This window comes from Diabrotica virgifera, chromosome 6, assembly GCF_917563875.1.
Source record: "Diabrotica virgifera virgifera chromosome 6, PGI_DIABVI_V3a".
Taxonomy (NCBI): Eukaryota; Metazoa; Arthropoda; class Insecta; order Coleoptera; family Chrysomelidae; genus Diabrotica; species Diabrotica virgifera.
In genome coordinates, this window is record NC_065448.1 from 59,648,272 (window position 1) to 59,670,734 (window position 22,463).

The window sequence follows — 22,463 nt, forward strand, 5'->3', positions numbered from 1 at the left end:
AATTTAAAAGTTCTTGTTAAATTTTTTTTGGAAGAAAAATGCCTTTCGAATTATTACAAGCGAAAATATGGTCGCAAAAAGCTAAAGTATTCGATTTTTGCCAGATTTTTTTAAATAAAAATTAAGCAAAAGGTTTGTGACTGACGCATATCTTGATTATTGAGAAAAATCATGAAGTGATTCGAGCAAAAAAGTAGACTCCTATTGAAAATGTCTATTATTGCAAAGTTTAATCGCAAAAATTGAGTGACAAAATTTAAAATTTAGCTCTTAGTCAAATTTATGTTAAAATAGAGAGTACAAAGAAATTTTCTGGAAAATTTTAGATCAAAATGTTTTATAGAAAAAAAATAGTTCAAGTTTTATGATCGACATTAGAAATCCCCAATATAACGGTTATTTTTCGAGGTACTGATCGTGGGTGGGGAATGACTAATATTGGTATGTTTTTGACGGTGCTGAAAACGAAAATGAAATTTATTTTAAATTTTAGATGGGGGAATGTTGTTAAAATTGCAATTTTAACCTAAAAATGAAAAAAAAAGTGAAGTCACGATTTTTTACGTTTAACTCGCTACAACTGTGTTCCATTTTAATATTTTTTTCTAAAATTTCTACATCATATATTTCTCATCTTTGTGAAAACTATGAAAGTAACTGTAGTCTGTCAGTCTTTTCTTCATAAAAGTTATGAATTAAAAAAAAAATAAAAGGTGCAGATTCGTGAATTGCAGAGTCAAATCGCAAAAATTAAGTGACAAACTGTAAAATTTATCTATTTGATTACGTTTATGCAGTCCGACGCTCTTACAGGGCATAAGGACAACGAGAAGAAGAAGATTACATTTATGTTAAATCACAGAGTTTAAAGAAGTTCTATGGGGAGTTATAGGTCTAGATGTGTTACCTATATAAAAATTAGGTGCAACTTTTAATTTTAAGAAAAACGTTGTTTAACTTTTTTTTATTTTTAGGGAAAAATTGCGATTCTGACAATGTTCTCCCACCTAAAATTTAAAATAAACTTGATTTTCGTTTTCAGCACCATCAAAAACATAAAGTAAGACCAAGATTAGCCATTCACTACCAATGATCAGTATTTCGAAAAATTAGCGTTATTTTGGGGATTTATAACGTAGATGTTAAAAATTGCAAAAGTTTTGTTTTCTATAAAATATTTTGATCCAAAACTTTCCAGAAAACTTCTTACTGTAAAAATGTCTATTATGTTCATGATTGCTGTTCTACCGTTTTAATTTCTTCCTAATTATATCCTTAATCCTTTGAATAGTTTCATGATCTAAGCGTAAGTTGCTAATTCCAGTAATTTGGCCATTCTGATTGGGAAGCACAGTAATTTGAGTATCAGTTAATAAACAGTTTTTCTCAGCTATACTGTTTGATTTTCTGGATAGTATGTTTAGGCAGAAAATTTGTATTTTACCTTCAAAAATCGTTTCGATATACCTAATATACCGAACCCGTTCAATATAGCTTACTAATTCGGCATCATCTCTTATCATTTGTGTATCGCTTACAGCAAGACCATTAAGGAGATTAAGCAATATAATGACAATTGTGAATATAAATATAACAAATATTAATCTGCCAATGATTGGGAATGGTTCAAAATTTATATCACCAGCGTTAAGCTCTCCAGTTAGCATCACGATAGTTTGAAATAGCGACATTCCTGGATTCTCAAAAGGATCAGTTTTGTTTTCTCTTGTATTGTTTGCAGAGTGTTCCTGGGGATCTTCGGCGAAAATCAGATAAAAACTAAGAGGAAATGCAAGAATCAGTAATACATAGCAAAGGAAAAACTTGAAAAAATTGTAGGACACTGTTCGTAGTATTACAAGGTTTGTAGATAAACTTGGATGCTGACCCACCATTAGAATTAACTCAAGGCCTGCTAAAAGCAGTGATATAGACGAAATTGCTTTTTGGGTGCTAATGCTGAAACAATTCAACAGAATCGAACCAACTAACGCAATCAGCAAAAGTTCCATATAATTTTCGACACTTTTAAAATACTTCTTACGTAACAAATACATTTGAAAGAATTCTCTAAGCATTAAAACCAAAAATGTAATTAATAATATACCCATAGTATAGTATAGCGAAAAATTGATGTATTAAGAAATACATTGATGACTAAAAATGCACAAAAAGTTAAATAAAATGCAAGATTTGTCCAAAACAACCATCTTGTACTGTGCCACTTCATATACAAGAAACTTACTACCACAGGGTGTTTAAGTAAATGCTTGAACTCTGGTACTTCGCTCATGTAGAATACAAGATCTGTTTCATAAATAGTATTACTGTGCTTACTGGTACTACGGTTAAGTAAATTGGTAGACTCTGGAGTTGTGTCACTCTTATTATGTAGGTCTTGCATCTCTACATCGTTATTAGTTTTCACCGATATTGAAGGATGATCGATATTATTGTTACCAGTTTCCAATTTTCTTGGAAGTAAAGTACGAAACTTAATATATACTTCGAATTCTTTAACCTTCCTTTCGCATCTATCACCTTCAACACAGCTATCCAGAACTGCTTCTAATTGTTCGGGATCCAAGTATTGAACAGGCATAAATCCAGATACGTTTCTACAGTCTAAAGAAGCACCCATTTCTACAAGGTCTATGACAGTATCTGTGTCAGCAAAACGCGCAGCATAATGTAGTGGAGTATAACCATTCCATTCAGTTTTTTTATTTAAATCGTAACTGTTTGTATTGTCTTTTAGTTTCCATAGCAATAGACCACAGCTCGTTTTCCACTTAGTTAGTGGACTATCGTAATATTGTAACAATTTTACTAAGAATTCTGAAATGAGATATTTTGGAATTATTTCGTCTTCTTCATATTTTTTAATGAGAATCTGAAATATTTCATGGTCGTAATTTTTAGCTGCAATTTCTATAGGAGTCTCTTTTTTCTTAGTCGTGGTTTTGTTTTTATCTGCTTTTACCTCGAGTAAATACTCTACTATCCGTTTAGTACCATTTTTACACGCAAATTGTAGAAGAGTCATCTCCCCGTTATCACTATTAGCCAAGTCAGAAATAATTGCACTGCCACAATTCATAAACGAGTTCAGAAACTCATCTTCGTCTGTTTTTCTTACAAGTTCGAACAATAAATCCTTTAAGTCACTTTCTTGTTGTGATTTAATATAGGTTGGGATATTATTGCCTCTAGTAATTTGGTCATAGTACTCTTGAATATCAGTAAACTTTTTCGTATTTGCCCCATCACTGGTAAATATCTTTTTATATTCTTCCAAATTTACATTTATTCCTTCATCTATTAAAAGTTTAGCACAATCGACAAAGTCTACGGAATATTTATTTCCATACCTCATAAGTATATCAAAAGCATTCCTATTGGCTGCTAAAACTTCATTTAAATGAAAGCTCCTGTTTTTTAGTTCGTCTGTAATAACTTTTAGTACGGAGCAGTCAGTTCTTAGGGCAGCATAATGAAGTGGCTCCCAATTATCTACATCTCGACATCGTATATCTGCTCCCAATTTTATTAAACACTCCACTGTGTGTTCTTTTACTTCATCCATCACACATGCCATTGAAAGTATGTCGACATAATATGTATATTGGATTGGATGATAATATCTACGTTTCAAGAGATTCGCGTTGAATAACATCTCCAAATATATTTTTTTATTTTGCAGAACGTAATTCAGCAGTAACTCATCGGGAGCTGGACAAGAGCTCTTTTTGGACCTGATTTCGCTGAAAAGAGAAACAAGATTTTATTATTATTTTAATCTAATATGATAATTGAATATGATTTTGAAAAGGTCCAACCTTTTATAAATATCTTGGGGTCGCAGTTGGTGGAACTAATGATACAGTCATTGACATTAATGAAAGAATCCGGACAGGAAACAGAATCTACTGGAAATACAATATCCTCAAAGATAAAAAGCTTACTTAGAATACTAAACTAAATACCTAAGTTTTCAATCTAATAGCACATAAAACAACATCAAAAATATTACTCCACATTCCACCAGATTGAAAACAATGGGAAACTTCTCTGGTTACACCTCCGAGGCTTCTAAAATCTGCAAGTCATAACGGATGCTGAGACTAAAGAAAATAAAGGGAATTTTACAATTTATAATTCACGTCCCATCTTCTCAGCGCGGTAAAGTTCCAACTAGAATGGTTCCCTTCGTACTCCAATCAGAGTAAACATGTAAATCAAAAATGAATAACCTCTTTCAATTTCGTTGCAACACGAAACTACAGCCGCATCATATTCTAGTCCAATCAGTGAGTGCAGCAAGCACCTCTATTGGTTTCGAGACTTATTAGACTCTCATCAGAAGGCACATATGCTGCTCTCTCTGATCCAATCATGACAAACCCCGGCGTGCAGTAACGGGTCGCAACGAACGAAATGGCAGGGATGCCCTAGCGGCAACTGCTAGCAAAAGACTAAGTTTTCAATCTAATAGCACATAAAACAACACCAAAAATACACTCATCGGCACAAAATTCTGCCATCCAAAATTTTTGATTAAGTTGGACAATCTATAACTTTATTATTTGTACTCCGATTTTCAAGATTCTTGCATCAGTTTGTAGGTACATGTATTGATGTCGTTTGTTATTATTCTGGTAATAAAAATATTTTGCTTAGATGGCATTATACGGGGGTAAAGGAAAGCGTTTTATTTTCTCCTAACTTTAAAAAATTCTGTGGAAAAATTGGAGCGCTGATTTTGTTTCATATTCCTTTTGTATTATTCTGGTGGTATCGCTAAGGTTTTGTTTTTTTTTTAATTATCCGAATATCTCTTTTGTTGTAAGAGCTGTCAATAAAAACACTGCTTTTGAGGTTTATTTAATTAAAACTATGAAACGCACTAAAATTGCCGCACAAAACAAAATTTAGAACAAAACAAAACAATTCTAAAGCGGGTATGTCTACCTCTTGCAGCGACTGCTCGCAATCTGTTTGGCATCGAATAATGATGTGTTATCCTAGCCTGGGGGATAGCCCAATATTTTGCTACCAGGGCCAGAACTGTACCACATTTTCTGGAGGCCTAGGATGACGGGGAATAGCTTTTTTTAATTAATTCCTTAAATGCTTAATATGATTGAGATCAGGGCTGCATGTGGGCCATTCCAATCTTATCAATCCAAGCTCTATTTTATGACTCAATCAGTGTTTTTATTTACAAAAAACGGTACAGCTCTTACAAGGAAAGAGATATTCGAATAATTCAAAAAATAAAATTTTAGCGATGCATCCGTGATCATATGACAGGACTATGAAACAAAATCAGCTCTTCCATTTTTCCACAGAATTTTTTAAATATACGAGAAAAAACAACGCTTTTATTCACCCCTGTATAATGCCATGCAAGCAAAATTTTTGTATTACCGGAATAATATCAAACGATACCAATACATATACCTACAAACTGGTGTAAAATATGTGAAAATCGGAGCACAAATAATAAAGTTATTAATTGTCAAAATTAATCAAAAATTTTGGGTGGCGGAATTTTGTGCCAGTGAGTGTATTACTCTACTTCCCACCAGACTGCAAATTTTAGAAGCCTCGGAGGTGCAACCAAAAAAGGTTCTCATTGTTTTCAATCTGGCGGGATGTAGAGTAATATTTTTGGTGTTGTTTTATGCGCTATTAGATTGAAAACTAAGGCGGTCCGCACATGGGGCGACGCTCGAACTACTCGACTCGATTCCAGTCACATAGGTCTCTCCCCGCCAGTAAAGTTCCTTTTTTGTGGCATTGAGCTCCGTACACGGAGCGTTTAAGATTCCAAATCTCTTCGTCTTGTACGACTCTCGTCGCTTGCGATCCGTAGTGCACGAGAAAGTTCGAGTGAGACGCATGTTTACAGCCATATAGGTAGTTTATTTTATCTGTGTCATTCGTTTTTTGTTGTTTTTTGCGCTGAATGAAATTTTACTTCTTGTAAAGATCGGTGCATGTTATGTTCGTTGATTGTAGCCTACTAACTTTGTGAAAATATATTGTTTGTAATATAAAATTCTGAAAATATTTAACTTCTGTTTCTAGGTGTTTAATATAAAATTCGTTGGGGAAATAGAACCCTCAATTGTATAATGCTCATTGTATACAAATGATACCAAAAATGTAACAATACCGTACTTTCTACAGATCTAAATAGTCGTTTGGGTTGATAAATAAAAAATGCGTCCTTCTTGGTTGGAAGATGTGAGCAAACTGAATCGACTAGTGTGCGGAGAGCAATCGATTGTGCCGCAGGGTCCGTACAAGACGAGCAAGACGCGCGAACTTCGAGACGGGTTTTCGATCGACCCATGTGCGGACGGCCTTGTCTTTTGCTAGCAGTTGCCGCTAGGGCATTCCTGCCATTTCGTTCGTTGCGATCAGTGACTGCTCATCGGGATTTGTCCTGGTTGGGTCATAGAGAGCAGCATATGTGCCTCCTGATGAGAGAATAATAAGTTTCGAAACCGGTAGAGGTGCTTGCTGCACTCTCTGATTGGACTGGAATATGATGCGGCTGTAGTTTCGTGTTGCAACGAAATTGAAATTGGTTATTCATTTTTGACTAGACTAAAAATTTACCATGCAGCAATTAGACTAGTACTCCCGTATGGTGCTGAAGTAAAATGTTTGATACAGAAAAGTGAAGAAACATTGAGGATAATAGAGAGAAAAACCATTCAGAGAATAGCGGACCCTCTAATTGAATTTAGAAAACTGATGAACTATGAAGCACGAGAACTTTTGAAAGGAGATGACATCATCAGATTTATCAAGGCACAGGGACTCAGATGGATGGGATATGTAGAATGGAGAAATCCAGAAGCAGTTATCCATAAAATTACCAAATGGAGATCAGTATCAGACAGACCACGAGAAAGACCGAAAACAAGATGGGACAACCAGATAATTGAGGACCTCATGAACAAGGACAACCATAAGCAAAAACAGGAACAAATGGCGAAATAATGTAGAAGACGTCAAGTCACACAACCAGTTATAAAATCAAAATGTTAATGCGCCCAAAGAGATCGACAATTACTCCGCAAGGAGTGTAGATGCCATGATGATGATGATGATGATGACGAGGATGATGGTGATGATGATGATAATACTCCTACCCTCCTACACCTCGATAAAGAAAAATGATTTTACTACCGACTTTAAACCAGTTGGACCAAAATTCATGGCCCTAACGATTTTAATTCGAGGCACCATCACCACTTCAATAAGTGTGAACTCATATACGAATTATTTATCAGAGTTAAGCTTCACAACCAGACCACCTTTGTTAACCGACAGAATTGCAATCTGGAATATTGTTCAATGAATTAGTCTTAAGTAAATCAACTTGAACCTGCCACTTAAATCTCCAAAGAATATTGACAATGGAATACAACACTACGTCAACAGAGAAAGCTCTTTTAATTAAAAAGAAGGCTCATATTTAGACTATATAAACAATGTGATTTGTTAAAAAAAGAAACTAAGAACAGAATGGCAAAGTACTCGTGCCCAATAAACAAAACAAATCTAAACAAAGCTACACGAAAATAAAGGAAACGCTAAACGAATATAAAGTAGCTGGGATTAAACATTTTTTTGAAAACCTTTCTGTAAGTGAAAATAAAGACTAGGTACCCACTATGGAAACTAGCACGGAAAATGGAATCTCAACAAGCTAAGTTTTCTATAAAAAAATACGGTGGTAGCTGGGGTCGTAATGATACAGATAAAGAAAGCACTTTTGCGGAGTACGTTGCTTTTTCAACGCAATTATAAAAATTGGTTATTTGTAGGAAACAGCTAAAATAATTGTGGTGCCAAAACCTGACAACGACCCAAATTAGGTGTCTTCTACCAACTCTCGCAAAGTTTTTTGAAAAGATCCTTATGCTTAGAGTATCTTTGAAAATAAGACCGAACTACCAATTGGCGTTAGGCAAAATAGAGTGTCATCAACAAGTAGTCAGAACAGCTAAAGATGCCCTTGAAAACAAGCCCTACAGTACAGCTCCTCCCTAGACGTCTCGCAGTGCATTTCTGGCATGATGAGTCTAACTTTCAAACTAAGCTTTTATTCAACACATTATTTGTCATTCCAGCTATTCTAATAACGAAGGAGTTGTGTTTACGGACGGACAGACAGATATTAGGCAAGCGGCGCGGCAGGCAGCCCCAAAATGACCAGGTACTGACCACGACATACTGTAGACGTACTGTATGTTTTTAACGGTGCTAAAAACGAAAATGAGATTATTTTGAATTCCATGTGCGGGAACATTGTCAAAATCGCAATTTTACCCTAAAAATACATAAAAATAAAATTATGTTTTTTTACGTTTACCTCGATACAACTCTGTTCCATTTTAATATTTTTTTCTGAAATTTTTGCAGTATATAAGGTTATGAATTTTTCAAAGGAAAAGGTGCAGATTTGTGCATTGCAAAGTTTAATCGCAAAAATTGAGTGACAAAATTTAAAATTTAGCTATTGGTCAAATTTATGTTAAAATAGAGAGTACAAAGAAATTTTCTGGAAAATTTTAGATCAAAATGTTTTATAGAAAAAAAAATAGTTCAAGTTTTATTATCGACATTAGAAATCCCTAATATAACGGTTATTGTTCGAGGTACTGATCGTGGGTGGGGAATGACTAATTTTGGTATGTTTTTGACGGTGCTGAAAACGAAAATGAAATTTATTTTAAATTTTAGATGGGGGAATATTGTTAAAATTGCAATTATAACCTAAAAATGAAAAAAAAGTGAAGTCACGATTTTTTACTTTTAACTCGCTACAACTGTGTTCCATTTTAATATTTTTTTCTAAAATTTCTACATCATATATTTCTCATCTTTGTGAAAACTATGAAAGTAACTGTAGTCTGTCAGTCTTTTCTTTATAAAAGTTATGAATTAAAAAAAAAATAAAAGGTGAAGATTCGTGAATTGCAGAGTCAAATCGCAAAAATTAAGTGACAAATTGTAAAATTTATCTATTTTATTACGTTTATGCAGTCCGACGCTCTTATAGGGTATAAAGACAACCAGAAGAAGAAGATTACGTTTATGTTAAATCATAGAGTTTAAAGAAGTTCTATGGGGAGTTATAGGTCTAGATGTGTTACCTATATAAAAATTAGGTGCACCTATAAATTTTAAGAAAAACGTTGTTTAACTTTTTTTATTTTTAGGGAAAAATTGCGATTCTGACAATGTTCTCTCACCTAAAATTTAAAATAAACTTGATTTTCGTTTTCAGCACCATCAACAACATAAAGTAAAACCAAGATTAGCCATTCACTACCAATGATCAGTATTTCGAAAAATAAGCGTTATTTTGGGGATTTATAACGTAGATGTTAAAAGTTGCAAAAGTTTTGTTTTCTATAAAATATTTTGATCCAAAACTTTCCAGAAAACTTCTTACTGTACCCATGTTTTATTTTTAAGTTTGATTTAAAGTCTATATTTAAATTTTGGCAGGCAAATTTTGCGACTAAACTTTGCAATTCACGAATCTACACCTTGTACTTTAAAAGATTCATAACTTTTACTATAATAAGACTAAAAGCTTAAAGCAGAAACCATTGTCTTCAAAAAAGTGAGCGATCTATATAATTGTGTATTTACAAACTTTAGAAAAAAATATTAAAACGGACCAGAGTTGTAGCGAGCTAAAGGCGAGAAAACGTGATTTTATTTTTTTTTTATTTTTAGGGTGTAATTGCAATTTGGCAATATTCCTCCACCTAAAATTTAAAATAAATTTCATTCTCGTTTTCATCACGGTCAAAAATATAATCTAAGACCAAAATTAGCCATTCACCACCCATGGTCAATATCTCAAAAAATAAGCGTTATATTGGGGATTTCTAATGTCGACATTAAAAGTTGCATTATTTTTTTTTGCTATAATACATTTTGATCTAAAACTTACCAGAAAACTTCTTTGTACTCTCTATTTTAACATAAACGTGATTAAGAAGCTAAATTTTAAACTTCGTCACACAACTTTTGCGATTAAACTTTGCAATGCACAAATCCGCACCTTTTCCTTTGAAAAATTCAACAATTTTGACAATATTCCCCCACCTAAAATTTAAAATTAATTTCATTTTCGTTTTCAGCATCGTCAAAAACATACCAAAATTAGTCAATCAGCACCCACGGTCAGTACCCGAAAAATAACCGTTATATTGGGGATTTCTAATGTCGATAATAAAAATTGAACTATTTTTTTTTCTATAAAACATTTTGATCTAAAACTTACCAGAAACTTCTTTGTACTCTCTATTTTAACATAAACGTGATTAAGAAGCTAATTTTTAAACTTCGTCACACAACTTTTGCGATTAAACTTTGCAATGCATAAATCCGCACCTTTTCCTTTGAAAAATTCAACAATTTTGACAATATTCCCCCACCTAAAATTTAAAATAAATTTTATTTTCGTTTTCAGCACCGTCAAAAACATACCAAAATTAGTTGATCACCACCCACGGTCAGTACCTCGAAAAATAACCGTTATATTGGGGATTTCTAATGTCGACAATAAAACTTGAACTATTTTTTTTTCTGTGAAACATTTTGATCTAAAACTTACCAGAAAACTTCTTTGTACTCTCTATTTTAACATAAACGTGATTAAGAAGCTAAATTTTACACTTCGTTACACAACTCTTGCGATTAAACTTTGCAATGCACAAATCCGCACCTTTTCCTTTGAAAAATTCAACAATTTTGACATTATTCCCCCACCTTAACTTTAAAATAAATTACATTTTCGTTTTCAGCACCGTCAAAAACATACCAAAATTAGTCATTCACCACCCACGGTCAGTACCTCGAAAAATAACCGTTACATTGGAGATTTCTAATGTCGATAAAAAAACTTCAACTATTTTTTTTTTTCTATAAAACATTTTGATCTAAAATTTTCCGGAAAACTTCTTTATACTCTCTATTTTAACACAAACGTAATTAAAGAACTAAATTTTAAATATTGTCACTTAATTTTTGCGATTAAACTTTGCAATGCACAAATCCGCACCTTTTCCTTTGAAAAATTCATAACCTTTATCAGGATAAGAATAAAAGTTTGAAACGGGTACCATTGCTTTCAAAAATGTTAAAGCTAGATACTCTAAAAATTTCAGAAAAAATATTAAAAAGGAACAGAGTTGTAGCGAGGTAAACGTAAAAAAACGCGATTTCATTTTTTTTTATTTTTATGTTGAAATTGCGATTTTGACAATGTTCCCCCACATAAAATTCAAAATAAATCTCATTTTTGTTTTCAGCACCCTCGAAAATATAATGTATGAATAAAATTAGCCATTCACCCCTCCGTGGTCAGTATGTCGAAAACTAAGCGCTTTTTTGGAGGTGTGCCGCTCGTGTATATAGATAATTTAAGGTTTTCACATTTTAAATATTGTGAATCGTCAAAGCGTATCTCTCTTGTCGTTTTCCCATTACTGAGGATCGTGATTTCTTCCAATATTCCTAACACTGTTTCTCCATTGGTATCTATCTTCAGCTGCTCTAAGAGCTTCGCAGAATGAGTTTCCAGCTGAATGCTTTATTTGGTCAGACCATCTAGTTGGTGATCGTCCTCTTGATCTTCTCCCCGGAACGTTTCCAGAAACAATTAATCTCTCCAAATTGTCGTTACCTCTGCGAACCACGTGACCAAATAATTGCAGAATTCGTTGCAGACATATTGTGTACAGCCTTTTTTTAATCTTGAATTGGTTTAAAATGGAAACGTTTGTCCTATGAGCGTATGCATTCGACTTAAAATTGCTTATCGCGTATATACCACCTTCGACACAGAACGTCATCTCGCGATTGTATTGGTTAAAAATCTGTATCATAATGAAAATATGTATCATAATACAGGGTGTCCCGAAAAGATTGGTCATAAAATTATACCGCAGATTCTGGGGTCAAAAATATATTGATTGAACCTCACTTACCTATATACAATATTGCACACAAAAAAAGTTACAGCCCTTTGAAGTTACAAAATGAAAATCGATTTTTTTTCATATATCGAAAATTTCAGAGATTTTTTTATTGAAAAAGAACATGTGGCATTTTTATGGCAGTAACATCTTAAAAAAAAATTAAAGTGAAATTTGTGCACCCGATAGAAATTTTATGGGGTTTTGTTCCCTTAAACCCCCCCAAATTTTTATGTACGTTCCAATTGAATTATTGTTTTGGCACCATTAGATAAACACACTGTTTTTAAAACTTTTTTGCCTCTTAGTACTTATTCGATAAGTCAGCGTTTATCGAGATATTTTGATTATTTGTCGAATCCACCACATATTTGTATATGGTTAATTTAAGTACGGTTATAGACACCTGTTAGTAATCTGAAAATTTATTTATAATTTACATTTTTAGGTATATTTTGAAAAAGAAGCTACATCTCGATAAAAGGTGACTTATAAAAAAAAGACTAAGAGGCAAAAGTCTTAAAAACACTGTGTTTAACTAATGGTATCACAATAATAGTTTAATTGGAACGTACACAAACATTTGGGGGGTTTAAAGGAACAAAACCCCTATAAAATTTTTACGTAAATATATTGAAAAAGAAGCCGCATCTCGATAAAAACTGGCTTATCGAAGAAATACTAGGAATCAAAAAAGTTTTAAAATTGTTGTGTTTAACTAATGGTACCACAATAATTAATTAATTGGAACGTACTCAAAAGTTTGGGGGGGTTTAAGGGAACAAAATCCCCATAAATTTTTTATGGGGTAGACAAATTTCACTATAATTTTGTTTTAAGATGTTCCTGCCATAAGAATAATACATGTCCATTTTCAATAAAAAATCTCTAATAGTTTTCGATATATTGAAAACAATCGATTTTCATTTTGTAACTTCAAAGGGCTGTAACTTTTTTTGTGAGCACATTTGTACTAAGATAAGTTAGGTCCAATCGAACTATTTCTGGTCCCAGAATCTGTGATATAATTTATGACCAATCTTTTCGGGACACCCTGTATAGAAGTTAATTTCGATGCAAGTATTGAAATTGTAATTGATATATTAACCTTCGGATGATCAAGGGGGTAAATTTGGACCCCAACGTATGTTTTTATTTAATAAATTGGAAAATATTTTCAATGTTAAACTCATTATTTTTTTTATTTAACTTTAATATCATTCTAGATACCCTCATATTTTGTAATAAAAAAATTCCCTATATTTTACGAAAAATTTTTTTTTTCTGAATTTGGGGTCAAAGACCAACTCCCTTGGCCTTTCATGTTCCAATTTTATATTAAGTAAATACCGTCTATTATGTGGAATTGTTAGTAAGAAACATTCCAATAGTGAAAAAAAGTTGTTTGTTAAACCTGTGGCGACGTAAATTAGTGTATATTTTAAAATTTCTTTAGTTCTATGGTCAGAATGATGATTCCTGTTTTGGTTCAGTTGTGATTAAAATACATAAAATATGTTTTACTAATGTTTATTTATTATTTATTGATACAATACGAATATTAAAATTACGAATACATTATTTTATTTCTTAAAACAACTTAATTTTTCTGTCAATTGTCATTTTTCACTTGGGGTCATTCTTTACCCCCGTTGGTCATCCGTGTAACAAAAAAAGGTTGGTCATCGGAAGGTTAAAGTATGAGAGTAGAATTACCTCGCAATATCTTGTACAGCATCTATTTTTTTACGGCGTAGTGAATAGTCTCTATCAATACTTGTTCTAGGATTATCCATAACTAAAAATATTTTAAAACATGAGTTTAATATTTGGATTAATAGGCAGAAATTTGGACGATATTTGGAGAAATAAAAGTTCAATAAGTAATAAGGTGTTTCAACAAAGTAGTCTAGCCGCCAAATAAAGATAACCGTGGCCCTTTCAATTAAGATAGGTACACTAAAATTTTGTTATGTATTTTTGGCTGCTGATTACGGATTTCGAAACACGTCTATCAAGTTAGCAGAACAAAGTCAGCAGACCACAGTTATTCTTATACCATAGTTAAGTATAAATTAAATCCTAATTTAATGTTCCAAGAAAAAATTTATTGCTCTTCTTCTTTAAAAGTTATCGCATGTTCTGCTATCTTGATAGTCAAGCTAGCAGAACAGTAGTTCAAAAACTGATAAATCATTTATAATTGAATGCTAAAGTATTCTCTACATTAAATGCTAATTTAATGTTCCAAGAAAAAATTTATTGCTCGTTTTCTTTAAAAGTTTTCGCATGTTCTGCTAACTTGATAAACAAGCTAGAAGAACAGTAGTTCACAAATTGATAAATCATTTATAATTAAATGCCAAAGTATTCTCTAAATTAAATGCAAATTTAATGTTCCAAGAAAAAATTTATTGTTCTTCTTCTTTAAAAGTTATCGCATGTTCTGCTAACTTGATAATCAAGCTAGCAGAACACTAGTTCAAAAATTTGATAAATAATTTATAATTGAATGCTAAAGTATCCTCTGAATTAAATGCTAAGTTAGTGTTCCAAGAAAAAAATATTGTTCTATTTCTTTAAAAGTTATCGAATGTTTTGCTAACTTAATAATCAAGCTAGCAGAACAGTAGTTCAAAAATTGATAAATCATTTATAATTGAATGCTAAAGTATTCTCTGAATTAAATGCTAATTTAATGTTCCATGAAAAAATATATTGCTCTTTTTCTTTAAAAGTTATCGCATGTTCTGCTAACTTATAATCCAGCTAGCAGAGCAGTAGTTCAAAAATTGATAAATCATTTATAGTTGAATGCCAAAGTACTCTCTGAATTAAATGCAAATTTAATGTTTCATTAAAAAATTCATTGCTTTTCTTCTGTAAAAGTTATCAGAACAGTATAAAAGTAGCAGAACAGTAGTTCAAAAATTGATAAATCATTTATAATTGAATGCTAAAGTATTCTCTGAATTAAATGCTAATTTAATGTTCCATGAAAAAATATATTGCTCTTTTTCTTTAAAAGTTATCGCATGTTCTGCTAACTTATAATCCAGCTAGCAGAGCAGTAGTTCAAAAATTGATAAATCATTTATAGTTGAATGCCAAAGTACTCTCTGAATTAAATGCAAATTTAATGTTTCATTAAAAAATTCATTGCTTTTCTTCTGTAAAAGTTATCAGAACAGTATAAAAGTAGCAGAACAGTAGTTCAAAAATTTGATAAATCAGTTATAATTGAATGCCGAAGTATTCTCTGAATTAAATGCAAATTTAATGTTCCAAGAAAAAATTTATTCCTCTTCTTCTTTAAAAGTTACCTCATGTTCTGCTAGCTTGATTATCAAGTTAACCTGCGATAAATTTTAAAGAAGAAGAGCAATAAATTTTTTATTGGAACCTTAAATTTGCATTTAATTTAGATAATACTTTGGCATTCAATTATAAATAAATTATCAATTTTTGAACTACGGTCCTGCTAGCTTGATTATCAAGTTGGCAGAACATACGATAACTTTTAAAGAAGAAGAGCAATAAATTTTTTAATGGAACATTAAATTAGCATTTAATTCAGATAATACTTAAGCATTTAATTATAAATGATTTATCACATTTTTGAACTAGTGTTCTGCTAGCTTGATTATCAAGTTAGCAGAACATGCGATAACTTTTAAAGAAAAAGAGCAATAAATTTTTTCTTGGAACATTCAATTAGCATTTAATGCAGAAAATACTTTGGCATTCAATTATAAATGATTTATCAAATTTTTCAACTACTGTCCTGCTAGCTTGATTATCAAGTTAGCAGAACATACGATAACTTTTAAAGAAGAAGAGCAATAAATTTTTTCTTAGAACATCAAATTAGCATTTAATTCAGAGAATACTTTGGCACCCAATTATAAATGATTTATCAAATTTTTGAACTAGTGTTCTGCTAGCTTGATTATCAAGTTAGCAGAACATGCGATAACTTTTAAAAGAAAAGAGCAATAAATTTTTTCTTGGAACATTAAATTTGCATTTAGTTTACACTTAATTATGATATAAGAATAACTGTGTTCTGCTGACTTTGTTCTGCTAACTTGATGGACGTTTTCGAAACAGGCTTTCGATCAAAATGATTAAAGAATTGTTATAAACAACTGAATTGTTTATAAGGCTCTAAGCACCACCCCTGAATGACATTGAAATCATTATTAAGAATCTTAAAAACAACAAAAGTCCTGGAAAAACATATATAACAGCAGAAATATTAAAATATGGAGGAGCGCATTTGACATACAAAAACTACCAATTGAATGAAAGCAAGCAGTACTATGGCCTCTTTATAAAAAATAAAAATAAACGGAATGTCAGAATAATTGAAGTGTGTCACTTTTAAATGTAGTATATAAGATATTAGCAGTATACATAAAAAACAAGTTAGCAAGAAGTCTTAACAATAGCAAAGGAGAATACCAGTGTAGTTTTAGAAAAGGAGGATGTACTATAAACATCTTTACTTTAAGGGAAATATAAGCTGAGAGTCATGAATATAATAAACAGACAATGTCACTCTTTATTTTAACCCATAAGCTCCTAGCGTTACATATATGTAACGCAAAAACCGTTAAAATCTTACGCCTGAAATTCGGGAAGTGATTCTAATTTTAACTAGATGACGATGCAAGACTTTCGAGGGACACTTGTTACTAGTTTTTAGCGTTTGGTTCAAGAATTTGACCTAACCTGTTTATTTAGTTGAGTGTTTGATGTGACTATGTTTCTTATTTATGGTAAAAATGAATCTCGAGTTTAAGTAAGTATATTTTTACTATTCTTTTGTTATTATATTTTGTTTAAAGTGTTTTCAATTGGGCCTAAATTAATGTTGATAATATAAATTTGATAATATAAATTTTTCGAAATTTTATCATGGTTTTGTAAATTATGCCTTTTATTTTTGGTGTTACATATATGTAACGCTAGGAACATATGGGAGCAAAAATCGGAACTTTTAGAATTGTAATGTATTTTTTGTTTCAGAAAAGGGTTTTCTCTTCAAGAAGCGCTGGAGATTATTGATGCCGCTGAAACTTTAGACGTTGATGCTATATATTAACTGAACCCCCTGAATTTAATGTGAGTAGAGACGAGGAGTCTGGTGATAAGGAAGATAATGATTTGAACAGGTTGTCCGGGAGAATTCTTACGGCACCTGTTGAACTTGCTTTACGAAATAGTGAAAAAGATTCCGAAATATATAATGATATTGACGAGGCTGGGCCTTCCAGGTCATCCGAAAAGGCTAATAAGCAAGTGAAAGAACAGTTGAAGTTGATCTTATGGACCAGAATGTAGCTAGATACCGAGTAGGAATTCGCTCTAAAAATGGTGGTGGTGTCTATTTACATGGATGCAGGGCATAACTGTTCAAAATGCTTGGTACCTTTATAACCCATATGGTACCTATAGGAACACATGATCCTATCCCACAACTAGAATTTCGATGGTATCTAGTAACATTGTATATTACGAAATATGATACCGAACCAAAAGGTGCAGACAGGCCATCTTCGTCCAAAGTAGTCAGAGATATAAGACATGGTAAGATTGATCAGCTTCTGACCTATATTGCTGATAAAAAGGAGACGTTGTGCACGTGAGGGCTGCAGTTTGCATGTTATATTCCTGAAAAAAAGGAGACGTTGTGCACGTGAGGGCTGCAGTTGGCATGTACGTACCATGTGTTGCAAGTGCAATGTTGTAGTATGCATCGAGTGCAACATAGATTTTCATCTACAATAATTTGATTATATTTTTTCATTTATCTAGTTTTGTATTTGCTTGTTATTTTTATATTTATAACAGGGAATATTTTAAATAATTATGCTCCTATATCTTCCTAGCGTTACATATATGTCACGGCAATTTTCTAGGAAATCGAAAATAATTAAGAAAAAAAGTATGTATTTTTCTTTTAAAACCTACTCCAGTATAAATCGAATAAAAAAAAATAAAATGTTGCAAGGAAATTAGAAATTACAATTCAGGTTATTAAGGGTTAAAGTTTTAATCAAACTGTTGACAAAATAATCTAGTTTTACCAAAAATATTGCTAATGATGAAGAGCATTTATAATAATAATGACAAACCTAAAATTTGGAAGTGAATTAAGGAGTACGACAATGAGATCAGTTGTCATCATTGTTATTTAATGTAGTAATGGAAATGGTAATAAAATAAGAGGCTAATATTAACAGAGCAGATTACATAAATCATGACAGACATCAATCTTCGGCCTGACTAGAAAAAAGAAAGAATTAAAAAAAGGTAATAAAACAACTAGAAAAAGTAGCTCGAGGAAAAGGGAAAAAGGACTATACATAAACGAAACAGAAACAAGCACATGAAATAAATGGACAAGAAATTTAAAAAGAAGCAATATTTAATGACAACAACGGATGAAGGGAAATGTAGAGTAGAGCGCTTTGAATATTTGGGGACTTATTTTCGAGTAAAATAAGTAGGTATCCAGGACGAAATACACAAAATGAAGAGATGGATTCCAAAAAGGTCTTAAGTCAAAAAAGTAAATTTTTCAGGAACGAATTTTTTCTATGTTTAAGAATATAATTAAATGTTACTTTGGAATAGAATCAGTCATGTAATTTGCAGGTCCAAATTCTTGTTTCAAGACAATTTAAAGTAAGATATGAACACAAAATCATGGCTTTTAAGAAGTTAAACATATGCTTTTTTTTTCAAAACGACCTTAAGTCAGTGACTTAAGCACTTCTGGAAAATTCATGTGGAAGACAACTGCATAGAACAAGGCATGACTAAAGCACTTTTGGAAAACATTACTGATTTGTAATCTGCATAGTATATTTCACTTAAGCTGTAATGGCATGAATTGTTTTTAGACCAGTAAGGATCTGTGAAAAAACGTCTAGTTTTGGATGTGAGAGGTAGCATTCGGATTTTTGCAGATAAAGTTAGGTGACACGTTCAGTAATAATAATTGACTTATGCTCCTTCTCAAATGGCCCGGAACATTAATAAAAAAATTAAAAAATTAAAAAATTAAAAAATTAAAAAAATAAAAAAATAATATATTGTTATCGAACGCTTACAATTTTGAACATCTTTAACAACAAAATACTTGGATCACGGAATATATTATCCTGATGTATTCTCTGCTTGGATCTTCCACAAATAATACACAATAAATAACTTTTTATTAAGTTCACGTCTTAAACCAATTATTTATCAAATACACTATATTTCAATAATATTTAATCAATAACTCAACATAATATATTCCCGATGCAATGTCAAATATTTAAAATTGTCACTGATTGTCAGTGTCTGACTGACAATATATGCTGACAATATTATATTCGGCTGAGTGCGTTGTAAGACAAAGATAGATTTGGAAAGTATTACCACTGCATTGTGTTTATTTTTTTCGAGTCCTGAAAAAAACAATAAATATTTTTGAAAAATTTAAACGCAGAATGAAAGACTAAATTATTACCGAGGCCGAAAGTCCCTTAGAATAAATAAAAAGTTTATTTTGAATGATATATTTGAAATTAAAAATCACACTAAATTTTCTCTTAGTTTTTCACCCCTGTAACTTATTAAAATAAACATTATAGAAGTTCTCAGGGACTTTCGGCCCTCGCTAATAACGTGATCTTTCATTCTGCGTTTAAATTTTTCAAAAATACTTATTACTTTTCTCAGGATTCGAAAAAAATGAATCCCCATTTGAATAGCGTTGCAGCCGAAAATACGTACCGATCCGCTTAATCAAAAGTTATTCGCGTTCAAAAATTGCAATTTTTCGATGTTTTGATAGTTCCACCGCATTTATCTCGAAAACTATGCATCCTACGAAAAAACTTGTAAGAACATTTTTTGCTTAGAATTATCCAAGAAATACAAAAAAATATTTTATTTTGCGAAAATCGATGTTATGTAATTCCTTAAGTTCTTTGTTTATAACAATCTTATCGACATCCGGATCAACTGTTACCCAAAAAATTCGTGTTCTACGGGTCAAAATACATAAAAAAAACTTGGGTAAGTTCATCTAAATAAAGGAGCCCGTAGCACCCCCTCCTGGCCACAGCACTAATTTGTTTATAAGCCAAAAAATTGTTTATAAATTTAAAACATTACTGAGGCTGCTTAAATAATCCGATTTCAATTCTGTAAAGTGCATTCGATAGGTGGATTGCTTCTTTATTTGTAAAAAAATTCACAAAATTTTGTATATCCTAGTTTTTGTTGTGCAATATTTTAAAAAATTTTAATTTTTTAAAAAATGTTTAGATTGCAAAATTATTATTCAAAATCTAGTAAGTCAATTTTAATGAAATTTGGTGTACGGTTTTAGCACATTACAGAAATTTTCTAAGCGAATTAGGAAGGTTCCAAGTATAACCTAAGTGATGGAAAATCATTGAATAAAGGCAGGATTGTTTTGCCCCCTTATTTTATATTTATTGCTATTTTGCAGCAAGGGTGATAAATTAAGACATTTTTAACCATCGCATCTGATATAAAATTTAATTGTCTTTGTTTATTTTTATACGACTTTGTTCCAAAATGAATCGTTTTAAAGTTATAAGCAAAAAAGTAGAAAAAAACTAAATTTTTTGAAATTTTTAAATATTTTATTTTTTTTTTATTAATGTGCCGGGCATATTTGAGAAGGAACATAAATCAATTACTATTAACGAAGTTATCACCTAACTTTATCCGCAAAAATCTGAATGCCACCTCTCACATCCACCTAAAAACAGATCCTTCCTGGTCTATTTTCTAATGTTAGAAATGATGCTCTAGGATCAGATAAAACTAAAACCTCAAAATGTGAAAAAAATGACTTAAGCCCTTTTGGAATCCACCTCTTCAATACTAATGTAGGTAAATCGTTGCATGTATGCACCTATTAGAATATTTCAGTGGTTTCCCACCTTTTTGTACCTGCGCCCTCCTTTATAAAAATAAAATTGTTGCGCCCGCTTAATTTTTTAACAATCTAATTTTACAAATTCTCAACTCAATCTTGAAAATTTGCTATCACTAGATAATTCTATTATCATTTCCTGCTCTGCTGTCGTAAGGCCAAAATCATCATATTTTTCAGTCACAAACGGGTTTTCAATCCATTCATGGGGGGGTGATAAACAAACAGTAACGAACTAAAGACTTAGATCGTTAGGATAAGTGCAAAGAATCCCCCAAGATAGAATACCAAACATTTTGTTAAGCGCTACAATAAGTGGTAAAAAGAGAAAAGGAATGCCTAGGATCACATGGAGTCATGAAGTTAATGACGTCCAGAAGCACTCAAATATAAGCAAATCGAAAAAAAAGCGAAGCAAAACAGGAATAAAGAAACATTGTAAACACAGCGTGAGCCTGCTTGGCTCGAAGTGCAAATAGGTTATTATATAATTATGATTATTGTGAAATAAATAAAAAAAAATTTTTTCATTTCAAAAATACTTGCTTTGCAGTAAAAAAAAGCTTGTATATTATTACTTACTTGTGTAATACAATATTATTTGAAATTTATCAAAAAATATATTCAACTACAAAAGCTGCAATTTTAGTTAAAAAATGTTAGTTCGTCTAAATTTTATCCTCTCCATTTTCATCTGCTTCAAAAATATTACTGTATGATTTACTGCTAATTTTATAATAATTAAGTACTTCAAAAAAATCGTGATAAATAATAATCTATTTTATCTATTACATACTTCTATAATAAAAAAAATATAATAACAAATAGAGAAACACGTTTGTTTTGTGATAAAACGTAGAACAGGAAAAGTTAAAAAATTATTCTGGTTTTAGTAAGTATATTATACCGTAAAAAAATATCAAAATATAAGTGTGTACATCATGACACATTCATACACATTTGTTGCACATATAATGCGAGTGCTTTAGACATATAAACTCTTTGCACGTGACACAAAATAATCTCGTTTTACATATTTTGATTTGCACAAAGACGCACCTTGTTTTAATATTTAGATCCCCTGCTGTCAAATATGTGGATCCCCTGCATGCAAATCAGCTGACGTACCTACTACCTCCTCTTTTCTTTAACGTACTTGGAGTGGTAGATTTTTCATCAAGAACCTCCGTTTTATTTTATTTTCTGTTAATACTAACGTCAGTTTCTTTAAATATACGCCTATACTTAAAGATATCATTTTTCATTGGGATTATACATGTATGACTTTATGTCACCAAACTTTATGTCACCAATATTTAGAGATGTATCAAGTCAAACTAGTTTGATTTATTCAACAAACTTGACTGGATTTGAAAACCAAACTTTTTTTGTAAAAAAGTTTGACTTGACTTGAATTTGATATCTTTAAGTTTGACTTGAAATCAAACTTCTTCAAACAGTTTGAAGTTTGAATA

At 31.5% G+C, this 22,463-nt stretch overlaps 2 protein-coding genes across 2 annotated transcripts; both read right to left on the reverse strand.

The window, feature by feature from the left end:
• Positions 1–464: 464 nt before the first annotated feature.
• LOC126887068 (transient receptor potential cation channel protein painless-like) lies at positions 465–2,090 on the reverse strand. The gene has a single exon (XM_050654405.1). It carries the CDS (start codon positions 2,076–2,078, stop codon positions 1,245–1,247), a length of 834 nt encoding a protein of 277 aa, XP_050510362.1. The 5' UTR covers positions 2,079–2,090; the 3' UTR covers positions 465–1,244.
• A 2-nt stretch (positions 2,091–2,092) lies between these two features.
• On the reverse strand, positions 2,093–21,712 carry LOC126887066 (uncharacterized). The gene is made up of 3 exons (XM_050654404.1): positions 21,571–21,712; positions 13,737–13,818; positions 2,093–3,764 (listed from the first exon to the last, which is right to left on the reverse strand). The coding sequence occupies exons 2-3, from the start codon at positions 13,814–13,816 to the stop codon at positions 2,096–2,098; spliced, it is 1,749 nt and encodes a 582-aa protein (XP_050510361.1). The 5' UTR covers positions 13,817–13,818; positions 21,571–21,712; the 3' UTR covers positions 2,093–2,095.
• Positions 21,713–22,463: the final 751 nt, after the last annotated feature.

What these genes read in the sequence shown, in the direction of transcription:
- LOC126887068 (XM_050654405.1), bottom strand. Translation starts at nt 2,078, where the DNA reads ATGCTTAGAGAATTCTTTCAAATGTATTTGTTACGTAAGAAGTATTTT.
- LOC126887066 (XM_050654404.1), bottom strand. Translation starts at nt 13,816, where the DNA reads ATGGATAATCCTAGAACAAGTATTGATAGAGACTATTCACTACGCCGT. An exon ending in GCTGTACAAGATATTGCGAG is followed by an intron (nt 3,765 to 13,736) that starts GTAATTCTACTC and finishes TTCTCTTTTCAG; the next exon opens with CGAAATCAGGTCCAAAAAGA.